This window comes from Schistocerca gregaria, chromosome 7, assembly GCF_023897955.1.
Source record: "Schistocerca gregaria isolate iqSchGreg1 chromosome 7, iqSchGreg1.2, whole genome shotgun sequence".
Taxonomy (NCBI): domain Eukaryota; kingdom Metazoa; phylum Arthropoda; class Insecta; order Orthoptera; family Acrididae; genus Schistocerca; species Schistocerca gregaria.
This window is the reverse complement of record NC_064926.1, coordinates 503,277,207-503,299,897: the sequence shown is the minus strand read 5'-3', so window position 1 is coordinate 503,299,897 and position 22,691 is coordinate 503,277,207. Positions and strand designations below refer to the sequence as shown.

At 41.7% G+C, this 22,691-nt stretch overlaps 1 protein-coding gene across 2 annotated transcripts in view; it reads left to right on the top strand.

The window, feature by feature from the left end:
• The window catches only part of LOC126282143 (E3 ubiquitin-protein ligase SH3RF1), a 220,261-nt gene that overhangs the window by 61,807 nt on the left and 135,763 nt on the right, over positions 1 to 22,691 (top strand). For both annotated transcript variants that reach the window (XM_049981645.1, XM_049981644.1), the window contains exon 9: positions 15,086 to 15,256. In XM_049981645.1, the coding sequence (XP_049837602.1) occupies positions 15,086 to 15,256 (171 nt within the window). The remainder of the gene's footprint in view (positions 1 to 15,085; positions 15,257 to 22,691) is intronic.

The following is a 22,691-nucleotide window of genomic DNA, read 5'->3' as shown; positions in this document are numbered from 1 at the left end:
CTGCTACTGCCTTGAAACGGCAACCCTCAGTTGCTGCTGGAGTACCGATTATTCTGTATGATTTTCTATTCCTGTTAATACACACTGGTAAAACAAATATTGCATGAGCCTAATTTGTGCCCATTTTATCAATTGGGCACATAATATTCTGTTTTAAAAATAATTTGGTTTATAAAGGGGAAGCAAACTGATGCTTTCTCTTGACACAGGAAGCACATGAAAGGTATGATGTTCATTATTTGTTTGGACTGACTCCAGCTGCAAATTGCAAGTATGAAATTGTAAATATCAGCTTTCCTATTGAGTAGTTTAATCGTTCAGGAAACTGACAATTCCTAAAGGAAAAATTACAAATGCAACTAAATATAGGGCAGAGTAAATGCACCCCATGACTGTCAGGAAGTATTCTGTATTCATATTACTGAATTATTTGTAATGGATGGTTTCAGATACTCCGCAGCATATATTGAATCTGAAACCCATCATTTCAATAACAGTTATGAAATGCTTGTTAAAAAGTTTTACAACACTGCATATACCTGTTGCCAATTTATCAAACAGTGGAAAATGCAGAATGGAATAATGACAATATTATGAAAAGAATAGATTACTACTCACCATATAGTGGGGACATTGAGTTGGAGATAGGCACAACAAAAAGACTGTCAGACTTGCAAGGTTTTGTCCAGGAAGGCCTTCACTGAAATTAGACAAAAAACACACACACACACACACACACACACACACACACACACACACACACACACGCAATTGCGACTCATGCACACATGACCACAGGGGGCCGAGGGCACACTGCGAGCAGCAGTGCATGAATTTGAAGGTAAAGAGGAGGCTAGGGCAGAGAGGATGAGGGAACAGTAAAGTGCTGCTTGTGGGAACATTCTGGGGTGAAATAGATGGAGGATAGGGCAGCTAGGGGCAGTCAGGAGGTTATACGGATGGCGGGGGGGGGGGGGGGGGGGGGTAGTGGAAAAGTAGAGAAGTAAAAAGACAGACTGCATTGGTGGAGCAGAGGGTGTGTAATGCAGGAGTGGAACAAAGGGAAGGTGATAGTGTAGGATGATGACTAATGAAGGTTGAGGCCCGGAGGGTTATGGGGCTTATGGGAACGTAGGATACACTGCAGAGAGAATTCCCACTTGCACAATTCAGAAAAGCTGGTGTTGGTAGGAAGGATCCAGATGGTACATGCTATGAAGCGTTCATTAAAATGAAGAATGTTGTGTTGGACAGCATGCTCGGCAACTGGGTGTACCAGCTGTTCCTTGGGCACAGTTTGTTGGTGGCCATTCATGCGGAGAGACCACTTGCTAGTTGTCATACCCATGTATAATTCAGCACAGTGGTTGCAGCTTAACTTGTAGATCACATGACTGGTTTGACAGGTAGCCCCTTCCCTGATGGGATAGGTGATGATTGTTTTGGGATGGCATAGTTAGTGTGGTGGGAGTATGTGTGGGACAGGTCATGCATCAAGGTATATTACAGGGATATGAGCCATGAGGCAAGGGGTTAAGTGGGAGGTTGTGTAGGGATGGACAAGGATATTTTGTAGGTTCGGTGAGCAGTGGAATACCCCTGTGGGAGGGGTGGGAAGGATAGTGGGTAGGACATTCACAATTTCAGGGCATAACGAGAGCGCCTGCGTTACACACCCTCTTTTTCACCAATGCACTCTGTCTTTTTACTTCTCTACTTTTCCACTGCCCCCCCCCCCCCCCCCTCCGCCTTCCGTATCTCCACCCCTGTGCTCTGCTGTCCCTCCCCCTCTCTTCCCCAGCCTCCTCCTTACCCCCACCACCCAGATTCCTCCTCTCATCAAGCGCTGCTACTCACAGTCTGGCCTCGACAGCTAGAGACTGTTGTTGTTGTTGTGTGTGTGTGTGTGTGTGTGTGTGTGTGTGTGTGTGTGTGTGTGTGTGTGTGTGTGTTGCCTAATTCTGATGAAGGCCGATTTTGCTAAAAGATGACTTGCATGACAGTTCTTTTGTTGTGCCTGTCTGTGATTCAACACCTGTTTTATATGATGCGTTACCAATGTTTCCTGTACTCTGATATCTGCCCATCTTCATTTCTGGTTCTGCCGCTCTCCTCCTTGATTATCCCATACTGTCATTATTTTGTTGTCTGATGTAACTGTCTTCTTTTCATAATGCATTTGCTTTGGTCTCCGTATTACAGTTTTCTGTATTTTGGAGTACATCTTGTAATGAGGTATGGCATCACCACATCATCATCATTATCAGAGCTGTTTCTTTTTAGAAACTTCCTGGCAGATTAAAACTGTGTGCCCGACTGAGACTCGAACTCGGGACCTTTGCCTTTCGCGGGCAAGTGCTCTACCAACTGAGCTACCGAAGCACGACTCACGGCCGGTACTCACAGCTTTACTTCTGCCAGTATCTCGTCTCCTACCTTCCAAACTTTACAGAAGCTCTTCTGCGAACCTTGCAGAACTAGCACTCCTGAAAGAAAGGATATAGCGGAGACATGGCTTAGCCACAGCCTGTCTTACAAATAGCTATATTTTTTGAGTAAACCATAGGTTTTTTGTAGGCTTTGAACTAATCAGTGTTACTTTCAGGGGAAAACCACAGCTAAAGAACCTGAAGGCAGGGGTCCAGAACACAGTGAATATCTTAAAGTGCCTTAGCCACAGGTCTTGGAAAGCAGACAAGGCACTCATTTTCCGGCTGTATATAGCTTTTGTGAGGCAGTGGCATGACTGTTAGTACATGGTAAACAGATCAGTGGGGATCTTCCTACCTCGAGATCATTGATGCTATCCATAATGAATTTATTAGGCTGGTCATGGTTGCTTATGGTAGCAGCCCCATATACAGTATCTGATTTGGGTTTGAGCAGCTGCCACTCACCATCCAGCAGCAACTCCTCATGGTGCATCAAGCATTAAATATCCTCACTGCTCCAAATTCAACAGCATTCCATACTGTTGCTCCTCGTGCAGTTATGGAACACCTTTTCTCCAGCTGTCCACAAGGAACAAGTCCATTTAGAATCTGCCTGAAGTGTGAACTGGAGTCACTTGTGGGCCAAGTACAGGCCCAGATCCAGGGTTTTAAATATTGACACTGTGGTTTCGGCAGAGGCCTGGAGTGATTTTAGATTTAGTGCTGTACAGGAGAGGCTGCACTCGTGCATGTGTTTTTAATATGGTATTTTCTGACATCTTAAATGAGCTTCACAACTATGTTGCCGTGTACACAGGTGGATGTAAACAGGGGGATCAAGTTGACTGCTCTGTTGTTTTCCCTGAATCGTTCCTCAAGATTTGGTTGCCCCAAGACCTCACTGTCTTCAGTTCCAAATGATTTTATGACTTGAGGGTGGTGGAGCAGATGAGATGATAAGTGCTGCACTTGTTAAGTTTCTGGTCTCTACAGATTCCCTGAGTTCCCTTTGGTCTGTACAACACTCATATCCAGCAGATAAAGTAGTCCGACATAACCAGGACACCTTTTTTAATTTAAATTTTTTGCATCAGTCTTCTGACTGGTTTGATGCGGCCTACCACGAATTCCTCTCCTGTGCTAAACTCTTCATTTCAGAGTAGCGCTTGCAACCTATGTTCTCTATTATTTGCTGGATGTATTCCAATCTTTGTCTTCTAAGTTTTTGCCCACTAGTACCAAGGATGTCATTCCCTCATGTCTTAACAGATGTACCTCCATCCTGTCCCTTCCCCTTATCAGTGTTTTCCATATGTTTCCTTCCTCTCTGATTCTGCGCAGAACCTCCTCATTCCTTGCCTTATCAGTCCATCTAATTTTCAACCTACGTCTGTAGCACCACATCTCAAATGCTTCGATTGTCCTCTGTTCTGGTTTTTCCACAGTCCATGTTTTGCTACCATACAGTGCTGTATTCCAGATGTATGTTCTCAGAAATCTCTTCCTCAAATTAAGACTGATATTTGATATTAGTCTTCTCTTGGCCATGAATGTCCTTTTTGCCATTGCTAGTCTGCTTTTGATGCCCTCTTTGCTCCAATTGTCATTGGTTATTTTAGCGCCTAGGTAGCAGAATTCCTTAACTTCATCTGCTTCGTGACCATTAGTCCTGATGTTAAGTTTCTAGCTGTTCTCATTTCTACTACTTCTCATTACCTTCATCTTTCTTTGATTTACTCTCAATCCATACTCTGTTCTCATTAGACTGTTCATTCCATTCAGCAGAGCATGTAATTCTTCCTCACTTTCACTCAAGATAGCAGTGTCATCAGTGAATCGTATCATTGATATCCTTTAACCTTGAATTTTAATTCCAGTCCTGAACTTTCCTTTTAATTTCATCATTGTTTTCTCGACGTACAGATTGAACAGTAGGGGCGAAAGGCTACATCTTTATTTACACCCTTTTTAATATGAGCACTTCATTATTGGTCGTCCACTCTTATTATTCCCTCTTATCTGTTTACATATTGTATATGACCCATCTCTCCCTATAGCTTACCCATTCTTTTTTCAGAATTTCAAACATCTAGCACCATTTTACACTATCGATCACTTTTTCCGGGTCGACAAGTTGTATGAACATGTCTTGATTTTTCTTTAGTCTTGCTTCCATTATTAACTGCAACATCAAAATTGCCTCTCTCATGCCGTTACCTTTCCTAAAGCCAAACTGATTGTCATCTAGCGCATCCTCATTTTTCTTTTCCATTCTTCTGTATATTATTCTTGTAAGCAACGTGGATGCGTGAACTGTTAAGATGACTGTGTGATAATTTTCGCAGTTGTCAGCTCTTGCCGTCTTCGAAATTGTGTGGATGATGCTTTTCCGAAAGTCAGATGGTATGTCGCCAGACTTATACATTCTACACACCAATGTGAATAGTTATTTTGTTCTCACTTCCCCAAATGATTTTAGAAATTCTGATGTAATGTTATCTATCCCTTCTGCCTTATTCGATCTTAATTCGTCCAAAGCTCTTTTAACTTATGATTCTAGAACTGGATCACCCATCTCTTCTAAAACAACTCCTGTTTCGCCTTCTATCGCATCAGCCAAATCTTCTCCCTCATAGAGGCTTTCAGTGTATTCTTTCCCCCTGTCTGCTCTCTCCTCTGCATTTAACAGTGAAATTGCCATTACACTCTTAATGTTATCACCCTTACTTTTAATGTCACCGAAGTTTGTTTTGAATTTCCTGTATGCTGAGTTTGTTCTCCCAACAATCATTTGTTTTTCGATTTCGTCACATTTTCCCTGCAGCCATTTCGTCTTAGCTTCCCTGCACTTCCTATTTATTTCATTCCTCAGCGACTTGTAGTTCTCTATTCCTGAGTTCCCTTAACATTTTTGTACTTCCTCCTTTCATCAATCAATTGAAGTATTTCTTCTATTTCCCATGGTTTCTTCATAGTTACCTTCTTTGTACATATGTTTTCCTTCCCAACTTCTGTGATGGCCCTTTTTAGAGATGTCCATTCTTCATAGCAGATCTAACAGCCAAGAAGGCAGATTGCAACCCTCATTTCATTCAGTGTGGCATCCTCCTGCATGCTGTCACCTCGTTGTTCAGGTACGGAGTTGTGTTGATGGGGAGATGAGTGGCTGTAAGTTTTGAAGTGTAACTGCTTCCAGTGACACAGATTGGATTTATGTCCTTCTCAGTTGTCTTCACATAGGACATAGTCCCTCTGACACGTGGCTTCTTGTTCTAGTGCACACTGGACTCACATTTGGGAGGACGATGGTTCAAACCCATGTTGGACGATCCTAGTTTAGGTTTTCCATGATTTCCATAAATTGCTTAAGACAAATGCTGAGATGGTTCCTGTTGTAACCAAAACCAACTGCGGGGGTGCCTTGGGCTGCGGATCGGAGCCGCCAGGTGTGGAAGCCGCCAGCGGTGGAGCACGCACCACCGGGTAAACACAGGATGAGTTGGACGACAGACCAACTACAACTGACAACAACTGACCACAGCTGACTATGAGCGACACAACTAGGAAGAGATAAACAACGGGGGCTTGTGGAAACCCCAACGCCAAACACCAAACGTAAATCCACTCGGAACCATAGCCAGGCAAATGTCAACAACGAGCAACGACCAGAACACAGTACCGCCGAGATAGGAACGAAATCCAGAGCGAGTACCAGACTGACTGGACAAGGGCAGAGCGGGGCCCTATATACGAAACCGGAGGGAGCGGCTATTGGCCGCTGTCTGCACGTGGTGTAGCGGTGGCACCCTCGCTGTGCGGAATAGCCGCTGTGGAGGCGGAGTCCTCTATGGGCTGACCACGTCCATTTGTTCTGGCATGTGTTCGACTTCCGCTGCGTAAGGTACTAGAGTTCCTTCGAAAGGGCATGGCTGCTGTCCTTCTCCATCGGTACCTAATCTGAGCCTGTGCTTCATCTCAAGTGACCTCGTTGTCAATGGGCCATTAAACACTAATCTCCTCCTCCTCCTCCTCCTCCTCCTCCTCGCATCAGTGAGAGGACTCTCCTGTATGTGGTATAGATGGGGTGCTGATCACGGTGCGCTACATTATGGTATGCTGTATTTTGTATTCAGGCAAATGGCAGCAGCTGATTTGTTGTTAGATTTGCCCTTTATACAAATGTGATATTTTTTTTAAGGATCTGTGCATTGTCTGATTTGTTCCCTAAAATTTTTAATGTGTTATCACGGTGTCTGGCTCATCCGTGTTTTTTTTATAAGGGATCAGCCAGGCACAAATTCCTATGAATTTATGTTAGTTCCCCTTTTGTCTTACTTGTATTTTACATGAAGGTTAACATCTGACCATTTTTTAACTCTATCCTCCATGTGTGTGCACTAGTGTGGTTATGCAGGTGTTCATGGGTGAGCTTAGGAAAGAGGAAGTGCAATTTTATGACAGATCACTTTTTCTATGTTTTACCCACATTCACTTCTGCTAATTTTCAGATGGTTGTGTCACTGAGTGTCCCTAAACCCCCCCCCTCCCCCCCACACACACGCTTGGGGAAAACAGCTTTCAAATAACATAAGGACTTCATTAGTAAAGTGTTGTGTTTTTAATTCATGCATGAGCACTGTATATATCGCACAATTTCAGATGAGAAGTTTCCTAAAGTACTAAATTTTTGGCTTATTGACCATCTCCTTGAACTCAAATTTATTAGATTTTGAGTTCAGATCTACATTAACATGTAACAAATGAAACTGCATGTAACTGTTTGAGATACTATTGACTATTGGTTTTGTAATATAATTTTGTTCATTACACATTTATATAAAGATATTGTCAAATGGGTATTTTTGAGTAACTGGTTACCTTAGTAAGTTTACAGTAGAAATTAAGTTGACTGTGATGTTAATGACTGCCATAAATGTTTACTGAAAGAGTTTTTAAGAAACACAACATTAAAATCACCATCTACCACTGTTTCTGTGTGTTTTGATGTTAAATAGACCAGTGGAGCTTCAAAGAGATTTCTGAAGATTGAACTATGTGCAGGTGCTTTGTGTACACTTACTGTTATAAAGAATTTTTACGAAATTCTGCTTTTCTCTCCTACTTACATATGCTGCACTGAGCAAAATCTATGTTCTTAAACTTATGACAGTTCTTGATGAATGTTCCAACTCCTACCTTCTACAGTCTGTAACTATTGACACCAGCGATAACATGGTGTCGAGAGTCAGATTATGTCCACTGAGTTTGATGACTCATTAGTCACTGTAGTTGAAAGCAAAACAATGAAGATAGTAGGCATTTCACACTGATTAAGATATAATTGGCTGGAAATAAAATTTCTGATGATTACTGTAAATTTTCAACCAACAACTGTTTTTACTGAAGCAGTATGCCAGAATTATGTTGTTAAGATTCTTTCTGACTGAAGTTTTATATCAGTCCTAACGTGTCTCCTAGTTTTCTTTCTGTTTTCTCTATACTGGAAAAAAATGCTGTTCTGACACCCATTAGCACCAGTATTTTACTACTTATGACAGAGCCTCCCCCACTCCTCCTTATCTTAAGTTTTGTGTCCGTAAATGCAGCCAGTATATCCTTCCCTTTCCTGTTGAGGTGAAGGCCATGCACAGTATAATCCCATCTAATAACAGAATCAAAGGTGATAAGAGAGATGTCAATAACTATTGACCTGTTTCACTGTTGACATCATTCTCCAAAATGTTTGGGGTGATGATGTATTCTGGAATAGCGTCTTACCTTAGCAAAAAAAATACCGTTTGCAAATCTGAGTTTGGGTTTCAGAAGGGTTTCTCTACTGACAATGCTGTTTACATGTTCACTCGCCAGATATTACAAAATAGTGCCAGTTGGTATTTTGTGCGACCTCTCTAAGGCATTTGACAGTGTGAATCACAGTGTTCTCCTAGATAAATTCCCATTTAATGGGATTGATCGTAAAGCCAACCAGTGGATAATGTTATATCTAACCAAAAGAATGCAGAAAGTTGTACTTAGTAATTCAAGCAATATAGGCTAGGGACATAATTCTGATTGGAAAGAAATATTATATATATGAGGTTCCCCAAGGTTCAGTCTTAGGTCCACTACTGTTTCTCATAAAGGTAAACAATCCTCTGTGTAATTTAAAACAAGCAGAATTAGTTCTTTTTGCAGATGACGTATATTGTAATGAATTCAAGCATACATGCAGAAACAGAAGAAATGATAAACAAAGCTCTTAAAAGTATCATTGACTGCTTTTCTGCAAATGGTGTCGCCCACAATTTTAAAGAGACACAACACATTCAGTTCTGTTGAGGGTACTACACCGGTGATAAGTGTAACACATGGTGGGGAAATAATAAATAGGGTGGAAAATTCAAAATTCTTAGGGGTTCATGTTGATGAGAATTTAAATTGTAAAAAAAACATTTTGGAATTCCTATAACAACTTAGTTCAGCTGCATTTGCACTTAAAATCATTGCAAATCTTGGAGAGAGACAAACCAGTAAGTTAGTATAGTTTGCATGATTTCATTCAATGTCATGTGGAATAATGTTCTGAGCTAACTCATCTTTAAGAAAAAGTCTTCGTTGCTCAAAAAGTGCAACTCTGTTAGAGTTGGGCATTCTGAATACTGCTTCACATTATATTTATACCCTCATAAAGTTTGTTTTAAGTAATCCACTATAATTCAGAAGAAACTGTGATGTACAAAACTGCAATATCAGAAGGAAAATGACATTCATTACTCCACATTAAGGTTGTGTTTGGCACAAAAAGGAGTGCACAGTGCTGCAACAAAAAAATTTGGTTACTTACCTGTCAATATAAAATGTCTGTCAGACAATGAAGTAAAGTTTGAAAATAAACTGAGAAAGTTTCTCCTTGACAATGCCTTCTATTCTGTAAAAGAATATCCATTACTGTAATGTGTAAAAGGTGGTGGGTAAGATTTACTTACTGCTATCTGTATGTTTTTTTTCCTTTTTGTAACAAAAAAATAAAAAAAGAGCTTAGAAATATCCAGAATGTAACCTTATGTACAAATTAATTTTCAGTGTGAATGGAACATGCAACAATAACTAACTAATAACTAAATTGGCAGAAACATCAATATACATTGATCGGCCAGAACATTATTACCACCACCACAATTGATGTAGACCCGTCCAGGCAGTAGCAGCATCACTTGGACAAGGAATGACTGCTAATCAGACACAAGCACAGTTCATGTAGTGTCTGTCTATCTGCAGAATGGGGAAGGCTTGCAATCTATCCGAGTTTGACCGAGGGGAGATTGTGCTGGCCTGCAGGCTCAGCACAATCACTTTAGGAGCTGCATGACTTGTCATGTGTTCGAGGAGTGCTGTCGTGAGTGTCTTCAGCACGTGACAAAACCAAAGTGAAACCATGGCCATACATCGTAGGGTTGGGCAGCCACCCCTCATTACAGATGTCAGACAGTGTAGACTGGGCAGACTGGAAAACAGGAAATGTGATGAACTGTGGTAGAATTAACATCACATTTTAATGCATGACAAAGTGAATGTGGCATCAGAGCTTGTCACTCGCCTCCCCATAATTTATGGGAATTAGGTGGCTTGTGTTGGTAGATATGGTGCCATCTCCCTCCAGTGAACTACAAAGGCCTCATTGCTTCCATGCCATGACGTGTCCCCACTGTTATCTGTGCCAAAGGTGGACATACTGGCTATTAGGTAGGTGTTCATAAAGTTCTGGTTGATCAGTGTATGACCCTGCATCCAACATAAGAACTATTCCAATGCCAAATTAACTCTCCTGGCAGAAGAGCTCAAAGGAGTTCAGTCATGGTATCCCAAAACAGATGCAGCCAATGCTGATATGCCTCAATGCTGGTGCAGTCTTTGCCAGTCACACTCTCTATTATACTCAGGATCTCTGTCATTACTATTTCCTTGCCCACCCACTATACCCTGGTGTTTTCTTTGATAAAGTCTTTGCAAAGTGATCCTAAATACCCTGTCACTTGACCCAGACCAGAACTAGGTTAATAATAATAAAAAAAGGGATCTGGTTTTCTGATCCTAAATCGTCCTGCAAAAGTTGGCTACACCTCTAGCATGATAACTACATAACAAAAAAAAAAAAAACTTTCTTTACTGTTTTCCCTTCATTCTTACTTTCAGTTTACTGCTGAAAATTGCTTGTCCTGTCTATACCTACAGCTGCATGAAGCTCATCTATGTCTAATTGAAACAACAGATCACACTTATTTTACACTTTCACCACAAAGCTGTCAGATGAAGTTGTGTGCCCATTTCTTCTGTTACTTGTAGCCACCTCTCAGCTCTCTTTACCCTTCTCCCTCCTTAACCTGTTGAGATCTTTCCTAGCCTTATCTAATTCACTCTGAAGGACAGTACTTTGCCCCTCCTGTTCCACTATCTTTCTCTCCCTATTGCCTACTGCAGAGCATCATTTGCTTTCCCGGTCCCCACGCCACTGCAGTCATCCCTGTTGAAAAAGCTACAGCAACCATCACACTTATATACAGCTACATAAATACACTGCTAGCCATTGTATGGTGCATGACAGAGGGCACCTTGTACCACTGCCAGTCATTTCCTTTCCTGTTCCACTCGCAAATAGAGCAAGGAAAAATGACTGCATATATGCCTTTGAACAAACCCTAATTTACCTTATGTTATCTTTGTGTTCTTTATCTGAAATGTACGTTGACAGCAGGATAATTGTTCTGCAGTCAGCCTCAGATCCCAGTTATCTAAATTTCCTCAATAGTGGCTTGCGACGACAGTCTTTTTTCCAGGAATTCCCATTTGTGTGGAAACATCTCAATAATACTTGCATGCTGACTGAAATTATCAGTAACAAACGTAGTAGCACACCTCTGAATTGCTTCGATGCGTTCCTTTAATCGACATGGTGAGGATCCCAAACACTTGAGCAATACTCACAAATGGGTTCCACTAGTGTTCTACACGAGGTCTTCTTTGTAGATGAACTAAATATACCCCAGAACTAACAATTCAACAGCAAGTCAAGTACTTTACATTCATAGCAAAATAGTAATTTGGTAAGAATAAGTCAGTTAAATTACCGACAAACGAGAAAACATGTGAGCGTATGTGCAGAAGTTTGTAAACAAACTACATCCACTTATCTACGTCTCCTTCACTAGGTTTTTCACATCAAGGGATTGTCTGTATCATTTGTAGTAGATTTTCAACTAGGTTGTCCTGAAATTCAAGAGAGATCCAGTTTTCTCCACGATTTTGTCAGAGTATTTTCTGAAATATTCTGCCATGCTTCAGCCGCCCAATAAACATCATCTTTCACATTGGTCTTTTTTATTTTTTCCATTAAAGGAATGCTCTCATCTTGGATCAGCATTATTAAAAATTATTTTCTGTAAATCAGTTTTAATGTTTGCAGTATGCCCTGATCCATCGGCTGATTAGATTAGTTTAGTACTTGTTCCATAGATCATGAATATGACACTTCGTAATGATGTGGAATGTGTCATGTTAATAAAAGGTGTCTATACAAGATATTACATTACACAAAATATTACATGACACTTAATATTTTTAATTTTTATTTTTATAATTTTTATTTATTTATTTATTTATTTTTTAATTTTTATTTATTTATTTATTAATTTTTTTTGTTGGCGGGGTCGGGGAAATTACCCACTTCCTATATCCAAAAATTCATGTAATGAGTAGAAGGAGTTGTCATTAAGAAATTCTTTTAATTTCCTTTTAAATGCTATATGGCTATCTGTCAGACTTTTGATGCTATTAGGTAAGTGACCAAAGACTTCTGTGGCAGCATAATTTACCCCCTTCTGAGCCAAAGTTAGATTTAACTTTGAGTAGTAAAGGTCATCCTTTCTCTTAGTGTTGTAGCCATGTACATTGCTATTACTTTTGAATTTGTTCGGATTGTTAATAACAAATTTCATAAGTGAATATATATATATTGTGAGGCTACAGTGAAGATCTCTAGCTCTTTAAATAAGTGTCTGCAGTATGATCTTGAATGAGCTCCAGCAATTATTCTGATTACACACTTTTGTGCAATGAACACTCTTTTACTCAATGATGAGTTACCCCAGAATATGATGCCATACGAAAGCAGAGAATGAAAATAGGCATGGTAAGCTAATTTACAGAGATGTATATCGCCAAAATGTGCAATGACCCTAATAGCATAAGTAGCTGAACTCAAATGTTTTAGCAGATCTTCAGTGTGTTCTTTCCAGTTCAGCCCCTCATCTATGCATACACCTAGAAATTTTGAATGTTCTACTTTAGCTACCGATTTCTGATTGAAGTCTGTATTTATTAATGGTGTCATTCCGTTTACTGTGTGGAACTGTCTGTACTGTGTTTTGTCAAAGTTTAATGAGAGCCCATTTGCAGTGAACCACCTAATGATTTTCTGAAAAACATCGTTAACAATTTCACCAGTTAATTTGAGAAATCGCCAGTTTTTTTGCATATTATGTGAACCTCTTATTTCGACTTTCTGCACTTTTCCAGTTAAGTATGATTTAAACCATTTGAGTGCTGTCCCATTCATACCACAGTACTTGAGCTTATCTAGAAGTATTCCATGATTTATACAATCAAAAGCCTTTGAGAGATAACAAAAAAATCCCAATTGTGACTTCCGGTTGTTCAGAGCATTTAATATTTCATTAGTGAAAGTATATATAGCATTTTCCATCGAAAAACCTTTCTGGAAACCAAGCTGACATTTTGTTAAAACTTTATTTTTCTAAAGGTGTGAAGCTACTCTACAATATATTACTTTTTCAAGACTTTGGGTAATGCAGTCAGAAGAGAGATTGGGCAGTAGTTGTTGACATCAGACATATCCCCTTTTTATGCAGTAGTTTAACAATGACATACTTCAGAGTATCTGGGAAAATACCCTGCTTCAGAGGCTATTACATATGTGGCTAAGAACCCCACTTATCTCTTGGGAACAAGCTTTTATTATCCTGCTGGAAACGCCATCAATTCCATGTGAACTTTTATTCTTGAGAGAGTTTATCTTCCTAATTTCAGAAGATGAGGTGGGTGGAATTTCAGTTGTATCAATTGGTGTTGGTAAGACCTCTTCCATTAACTGTCTTGCTTCTTGTAATGATCATTGTGATCCTATTTTCTCTACAACATTTAAAAAATGATTATTCAAAATGTTTTTGACTTCTGGCTTGTTGTTTGTCAAGTTTCCATTCACTTTGATGGTAATGCCGTCATCCTGTAGAAGTGGTGTAACATTTGGCGGAAAAACTTTGCCACAATTTCTCCATCACATAATTCCTCAGTGCTGGGGTGAGATGATGCGTTAGCAATCAAAAGGATTGCATGGGGAGACAAATGATTGTCCTTACAAAACCGTCAAACAGAGGGAACAAACTGGCCGTGAAACCATTCTTTGAACAGCTTACCATCCATCAATTCTTTTTTTGTGTTTGCGATAATACACGGGCAGGGACTTCATGTTACAGTTTTTAAAAGCTCTGGGCCTAGCAGATTTGTCGATCAGCAATAAAGGCAGTTTGTGATTACCAGCAGCGTTGCTGCATGCTAATCAAGTCACATCATCTTTGAACATTTTAAAACCAGGAGCACGGTCTCCTGCTTTTGATGCCAGGCTTTTTGTTGCCAATGTCCTAAAATTAAGGCCAATCTTGTCAGCATTTAAATTTGTTAGGGAGAATACTTTCCCTCTCTTATCATTTATTTCAAACTTACCCAACTATTCCTTCACTGCTTCATGGTCAGAAGAAAGCTTCTCTCCAGTAATTGTTAGCTGATGGGTTCCATGATGTTTTTGAATCTGCCCAACCAACCAGTACTTCTATTAAAAGACTCGTCACCATTCATTAACTTGTTCAGGTAAACAGCCTTCTCCTGAACCAGTGCTCCTCTCAAAGGAGTTCCCTTTTCTCACTTTTTTCACTTTATCATACTGGGACTACTTCAAAGTCTGCCGAATTTAGAGTGTTTTTCCCGAAGATGTTGCACAGGACTGTTCATGCTCCACTCGGTTCTTCTTCCAATCATAAATGGTTGCTTTGCCAACACGCAGTTCAGTTGCCAGTTTAGATACATTCTCACCATTGTCTATCTACTTCAAAGCATTCAGTTTTTCTTTGAGAGTTAACGTTGTATGCTTCCGTTTACTCATGACAAAAATACATACACTACTACACCTGAATGAATACAATGCAACTGTTATGCATGCCAGCGATTGATAACTAACATAACCAAGCGCTTTGCGAGCCAACTGGCAGTACACTGACCTGAGTCACTACAAAGGTCTCAACAGTGCACAACAACAAGGGAGAGAGTGAGAGTGAGCCATTGTTCCCACACTTGTTCCCATTTGTTACTATGGTGTATCTACTTATCTGATTGATATACTTCATACTAGAAACTTGTCACTGTAATTCTGGCTAATCCGAACAAATTGGTAATCCGAACAAGGTCCGTCCCAATTAGTTCACATTAACAGGACTCTAATGTATTCATTATTTAGTACTTACAAGTATACAAACATCTTTTTGATGTGAAAAGTCTAATAGTGACAATTGTGCTTCCTATTCCAGGTATATTGCACTATACCCATATAAGCCACAAAAAGCGGACGAGTTGGAATTGCGTAAAGGTGCTATTTATATGGTAACAGAAAGGTGCCAGGATGGATGGTTCAAGGGAACATCAAATAGAACTCAGAAGTCAGGAGTTTTTCCAGGAAATTACGTTGCACCTGCTAATAAGTAAGTGCTATTATGTAATATGAAACTACTGTATTCCTTAGAGCTGTTGCTGCTAAAAGGCATACAGTTGCTGCTTTGGAAGGAAGTTTTGTATGTTAAGCTATTACTCATTTCTTGTAACAATAGTTTATAATGTTATGTAATTTTAGTGAGCATTGCAGCAGTGACCCTCTGAGCTACAAAACAATGAACTAAAGTTTTTTTTCTCTTTATAATCTTCTTGACTGTGCACATACATACTTCACAATACATTTTGTATCACCCCCATCCATTCATATAAAAAAAGACACCATATGGCACTAACCTAAACCAGATGATGGCACATGAAATAAATAATAGTAGACCAAGTAAGAGCTATCCGTTTCTTGAAGTTTTGCCAGTAATTCTAGTATTTTAGAATTTTTTTGGAGACACAAACAGGGCATTATTAGTATCTTTCGCGATATTTTGGCTGGAAAGTTTCCATACGAGTGTAAAATTATGCCTATTTATTCTTTGTGATCCCAAAATGTTGTGATTGGAAGCTGTACTGGTGAGTTCAATGCACAGAAAATATCAAGTGTATGTCCAGTACTTACATTCAGGAGGCACGATTCCAGATCTTCCCAAAGACACAAATAAAAGTATGAAAAAACCTCTAGCCTAACTTTTGGAACCATTAGTTCTTTTCTGAGGCAATAAAGATAGATAAGTTGTGAGGGTTTGAAACGGAAAGCAGTTCTTCAGGACCCCCAGGTAGTGAGGGACACACTTGTCATGAGGATGAGTGGAGGCAGTTATGGGTTATGAGTGACCGGCTTCTCCTTTCTGATCTGCTCCAACATATCCTACTTCCTAGTATCAGGAAGGATCTAACAGTACCAAAAAACTGGTGAGTAGCAATCTATCCTTCTCATAATATGAAAGAAAAATGAATGCAGGTACCAGAACTAGATATTAATGGTCATACACTGGATGAGGCTTAATCTGTGAATTTTGTAGGTGTCAAGTATATTGTAAACTAAGGTGACACAAGCATGTGGACAAGTTAACCAAATGCTCAGTTCTGCCTGCTTCACATGCAGAAGTCTTTCTGTGTGCTGACTTGTAAATGAGATTGCTAGCTTACTTGGTTTACGTTGAATTCTACTTCATTACATAATCTTCTGGGGCATTGCAGGCAAGGTGAGAAAAGAGTTCATTCTACAGAATATTGTGTGATGTTGATAGCCAAATGTGTTGCAGGAGCCTTTTGAGAGACGTAAGGGTTCTTATACTTACATAGCAATATACACACTCCCTAATGATAATTTTAGTTAATAAGAAGAATGAATTGTGGAGAACTCAGCAATTCATTACCACAATGCTAGTGCAGAAATAATTTCTGTTTAGCCTCAGCATCTGTCTCTGTGCTTCTGATACGTTTATAGTCAGGTGCAAAAGTCTGAAACAAGTTGCTATTGGACATCAGTCAAGAAATTAAAATCGCCAAATAATAGGTGCGGCAGTGAAACCAGTGATTTGGCAACTTTAAAAATAGCACATTATGTGAGGGATCAGAAAACGAGAGTGATGCCACCTGGACAACAAACCTTCTCCATTGACCCTGTTAATTGACGTACATTTGAAATGGCGTTGTGGACCAGTGAACAACATGCTGTTGCCTTGAGGGCATTTTACAAAAACAATAACAGCTATGTGGCTGTGCAGCATTTATTTCGTGCTCATTATAATCTCACACATCATGCTCCTGATCTAATAATGCATGCTGTCAAAGAGTGGTTACAGAACTTCAAGGAAACAGTTCATATGGTGCAAAAGAGGGGGAAGTGCAAAACATACAGGTATGTGCACACAGAGAATGTTGCAAGGATGGAAGAAGCTTTCACTCAAAGTCCCAGGTGCTCTGCAACACGTATTGGATCACAGTATACGGTAAATATTGCACAAAGAGCTACAATACAACCTATACAAAATTTAGAGAGCGCAAGAACTGAATGCGCACAACCTCCCAAAGACACTAAGTTATTGCCGGTAATTGTTTTAACTCGTGAACAGTAACCCAGGCTTGTGAATCATTCTGATCGTGAGTGATGGGACCAGTTTTATCAACTAGGCTTTTTTAACAAGCAAAACTTAAGATACTGCTTGCCTGAAAGTCATGCTATGATTCATGAAATGAAATGCCACCTCGGTCAGAAAGTGGTAGTGTGGTGTGGCATATCATCGTTTGGAATCGTGGAGCTTTATTTTTTTTAAAGATAGTTGTGACAGTGCTGTTACTGTGAATAAAGTAAGTCAGGTTCACATGTTGGACCATTCTTCGTGTATCAGTTTGCTGATCTTCCTGTAACTGCAAACATTTTCTTCTGACAAGATGGGCCACGTGATGTCCCATGACATTTCATTAACATTCTACAGGGTATCTTTCTTGATCATCTCATCTCCAGAAATAGGGACATTTCCTGGCCTCCAAGAAACCCTGACCTTTCAGCGTGTGGTTTCTTCCTTTGCAATCTTTTGGAAGTGTAAATCTTCTAGAGTACCTACCTCACACCATCCAGGAACTGAAGGATCAAGTTTGGGAGGAACTTAATTGAATTCCAGTCCCAGTCCTCCAAGATGTGATGTCTAACTTCTGTAAAAGACTTGAAATACATGTGAAGGAAAATGGCAGCCACCTACTTGATGTCATTTTCAAGTGATGAGCATTTTAAATTGCAAGCGTTGTAAATTCATATTACAATATCACTGTGAATAAATTTGTTTTGCTGGTGCAGGTTTCAAAATCACACATTTCTTTGATGCACCTGTTATTTAAAACAAAGTAAAAAATACCTAATTAACCACTCTTCTTACAATTTCTCACAATATCTGGACTCGAGAGGGTAAATTCAATTTTTAGGAACTTTCAAAAAAATGTTGTTGAGTATGAGAAAATTTGAAGGGTGGGAAAAAACTTATGCTGTAAAAGCCATACATAGAAGTGCTGCCCCCGTCTTGCATTTTTATAGTTTTTGTATGATATATGTACATAATATACACCAAAATACTCTTTGTAGTGTTGTTTATTATCTAATAAAGGTTTTCTCGATTTGGTACAATGTTTAGCCACCCATGTGCCAGTTTTCCTACAGATTAACTCAATAGTTCACATGAAAAACGACGCATTTTGCACGTAGCCATAGTAGCAGACTTAGCAGGTAGTAGCAAATCGAGAAGCTGCAGTGCTGAGCCAAGTGTTTTCAAAGCTAAGTTACGCTATTTGGTGGTTATCGTTTTTCTACTGACGTATTGCAAAAATGGGGACATTTCGTGGCTTTCGTGCACCGCATTAAAGACCTCTCCAAAATGCATAATTTTTAGTGCAATTTGTCCTCCTAAAGTGTTGGGAAAAGTGTCGTTGGTGGTTCAACGAAGTGCAAAGTACTGGGTGGCGTCTGTGGGGAGGGCCCCTGGTCGGAGTTCGTGGCATCAGGGCGGATGACATCTCATGAAGTGTGGTACATCATCTCTTGCTGGTGGTCAACCACCAGCAGTATTTAAACATTCAAGGGTACAATTTAGTGCACAGAAGTAAGTCCCCAAGTTGTTCCCCTCCGTGGTCACATCGTGGGAGGAATGCCAGGCTAAAGATGGCAGCAAATCTTATTCGCCCTGTTACCTAGTATGTACGAGAGCTGATGGGGAATCGTTTGTGTCACTGAAGCTTCAGTTTTTTGTAGAGCCTTTAGAGGACAAGTTTGGGGAGGTGGAGGGCTTGTCCAAAATGTGGTCTGGGTCCTTATTGATAAAAATGGCATCCTCTGCCCAGTCATGAAAGTTACATGCTTGTGACAAGTTGGGGTATGTTTCAGTTACCATCACACCCCATAAGAGTTTAATTATGATCCATGGTGGTATTTTCCACAGGGAACTACTTCTGCAGTCTGATGATGAGCTGCATGCCAATTTAGAGCGTCGAGGTGTTCATTTTGTCTGCCGCGTTCATCGGGGTCAGAAGGATAATCAGATTGCTACTGGTGCCTTCATCTTGGCCTTTGAGGGTAATAAATTACCGGAGAAGGTCAAGCTAATGGTCTACCGCTGTGATGTCAAGCCGTATATCCTTCCTCCCGATGCGGTGCTTTAAGTGCTGGAAGTTTGGCCATATGTCTTCCCACTGTACTTCCAGCCTCACATGTTGAGATTGTGGATGCCCAGCACATCCCAATACTCCATGTGCCCCGCCTCCCATCTGTGTCAACTGTAGAGAAAATCATTCACCTTGCTTGCCAGACTGCAGGATCTTACAGAAAGAGCAGAAAATCATGGAATATAAGACCCTGGGCTCACTGACTGACTGACGTATACTGAGGCTAAGAGGAAATATGAACAACTCCATCCTGTGCGAATGACTTCCTCATATGCAGCCTCTATGACAACCGTGATAGCCCCATCAGTTCAGCGAATTCCAGTCGGCTCCATGAGCCGTACGGCTCCACATGCTCCCTTGACTGTGGGGGGGGGGGGGGGGGGGGGGGGGCGGGGGGGCGGGCACTACCCACCCTGTTGCTCCTGCGCCACCTACCTCGGGAGCAACACCCACCCATCCGTCGAGGACGTCTGTACCTGCTTATAAGCTGGAGAAGCATCAAACTTCTTCGGCTCCTCTCACTCGCAAGGGGTCCCTCCCTTTCCAGGTTTCCACAAGTGGGAAGGATGACGCCCAGCAGTGGCATAAGTGCCCACAAGCAGCTGGTGGTAGGGCTTCGTGATCCTCCTTCGTCCGGGAGACTCGATCGGTGAAGCCCTTCCAGCCAGTGAAACCCAAGGACCAGCGAAAAGTCCAAGAAGACGACCTCTAAGACCAAGGAACTTACGGTGGCACCCACCCCACCGCAACCTACAAGCTCTGCATCTGAGGACAAGGTAGAGATTCTGGCGCCCGCTGAGGACCTAGATCTCACCGGACCCTCAGACACAATGGATGTCAATCACACACGTACTCAATTGGTGGCACCAGGTGACCCATCAGCGTAATCTATCTCCTCGGTCCCTTCACGCTTTTCTCGGCCATGAACAGTGTCATCCTTCAATGGAACTGCATAGGTTTTTACCACCATTTTAGTGAGCTCCGACAACTTTTCCTCTGCATTGCTCTTCATGAAACATTGTTTCTGGCAGTGCAAATCCCCTCCGTGGCTGTCGGGGTTATTATAAGAACCAGGCAGCTTATGATAGGGTATCTGGTGGTGTCTGCATCTATGTCCTTCACTCTCTTTACAGCGAATATGTCCCTCTACAAACACCTTTAGAGGCTGTCGCTGTTCGGGTGTGGATGCATCAGGCTGTTACTGTCTGCAGTCTCTATCTTCCACCAGATGGTGATGTCCCACAGCATGTCATGGCTGTACTGATAGCCCAGTTGCCACCACCTTTTCTGTTACTGGGCGACTTCAACACCCATAACCCTCTGTGGGGTGGACCAGTGGCAACATGCCGAGGCAGCATCATTGAGCAAGTGTTAGCAGAGTTCAACCTTTCTCTTTGAAATAATGGTGCTTTCACGCGTTTCAGTGGGGCGCATAGCGTGTATACAGCCATTGACCTTTCAGTCTGCAGCCCAAGACTATTACCGTATGTCCAAAGGAGTGTGCATGACGACTTGAGCGGTAGTGACTGCCACAGCATCACTCTTCTGGGTGCCCCTGCAAATGGGCTATGAATAAGGCTGACTGTGACTTGTTCCCCTCCATTGCCACTATTGTGCCTCTTTCCAACGACACCTTTAATGCGGTGATTCACTCAGTCACTACTGGCATCGTTACTGCCGCAGAATCTGCCATTCCCTGTTCTTGTGGGTCCCCTCGGCAGAGGACTGTGCCTTGGTTGTCGCCTGAGATTGCTGAGTTGATTAAAGTTTGCAGGTGGGCCCCCAGCGTTACAAGCGGCATCCCCATTGGAACACCTCATTTAAACGGCTCCATGCATGAGCCCACCACCTCATTCACCGACACAAACAGGAGTGCTGGGAAAGGTATGTCTCCACCATTGGCCTCTATACCTCTCCATCGCAGGTTTGGGCCAAGATTAGGCGACTCTATAGCTATAGGACCCCCATAAGTGTACCTGCACTTTCACTGAATGGAGCAGTCTGTACTGACTCTGACACAATTGCAAACCACTTAGTGGAGCATTTTGCTCAGAGTTCTGCTTCAGCGAATTACTCGTAGGCCTTCTGCTCTCTGAAAGAGCGGTTGGAATGTCTGAGCCTTTCATTTCACACACGCCACCTTGACTCGTACAATGCTCTGTTCAGTGAGTGGGGATTCCAAAGTGCACTAGCTGATTGCCCTGATATAGCTCCCGCGCCAGATCGCATCCACTGTCAGATGCTCAGACACCTCTCGGTGGACTGCCAGCGATGCCTCCTGGACCTTTTCAATCGTATCTGTGTTGAGGGTGGGTTACCATTGCAATGGCGGGAAAGCATTGTAATCCCTGTGTTGAAACCTGGAAAGAACCCACTGGAGGTGGGCAACTACCGCCCCATTAGCCTCACGAACATTCTTTGCAAGTTGCTTGAACACTTGGTTATCCACAGGTTGAGTTAGCTGCTTGAGTCTCGGGGCCTTCTGGCTCTGTTTCATGGTGGGTTCTGTAAGGGCCGCTCTGTCACCGTTAATCTGGTAAGCCTGGAGTCTGCCATCTGTACGGCCTTTGCCTGCCATCAGCATCTGGTTGCCGACTTTTTTGACATGCGGAAGGCGTATGATATGGCATGGCGACATCACATCCTCACCACACTTCGTGGGTGGGGTCTTCAGGGCCCGCTCCCGATTTTCATACAAAATTTTCTGTCGCTTTGTTGCTTCTGTGTGCAGGTTGTGGCCTCCCATAGTTCCTCCCGCACGGATCAGTCTTGAGTGTCTGTCTCTTTTTAGTTGCAATTAATGAGCTCTCCTCGGCGGTGGGAACGTCTGTCTTGGCTTCCTTGTACAGTGATGACTTCTGCCTATACTATAGCTGCACCAGCATTGTAACTACTGAATGGCAGCTGCAGAGCACTATCCACAAGGAGCAGTCTTGGGCTGTAGTGCATGGCTTCCAGTTTTCGGCTGCCAAGACCTGTGTTATGCATTTCTGCCGGCATCACACTGTTCACCCTGAACCAAGGCTTTATTTTGACAATGAACCTCTTGCAGTGGTGGGGACGCATTGGTTTTTTTGCATTGGTTTTTGATACCTGGTTGACTTGGTTCCCTCATATTCGACAGCGTAAACAAACGTGCTGGCAGCATCTTACGCTCTTCGTTGCTTGAACCACACCAACTGGGGTGCCGATCGGTCTACCCTTCTACGGCTGTACCAGGCTTTAATTCAGCCCTGTCTAGATTATGGGAGCCTGGCTTATGGTTTGGCATCCCCTTCCACGTTGCGGTTGCTGGATCCCATGCTTCACAGCAGGATCTGA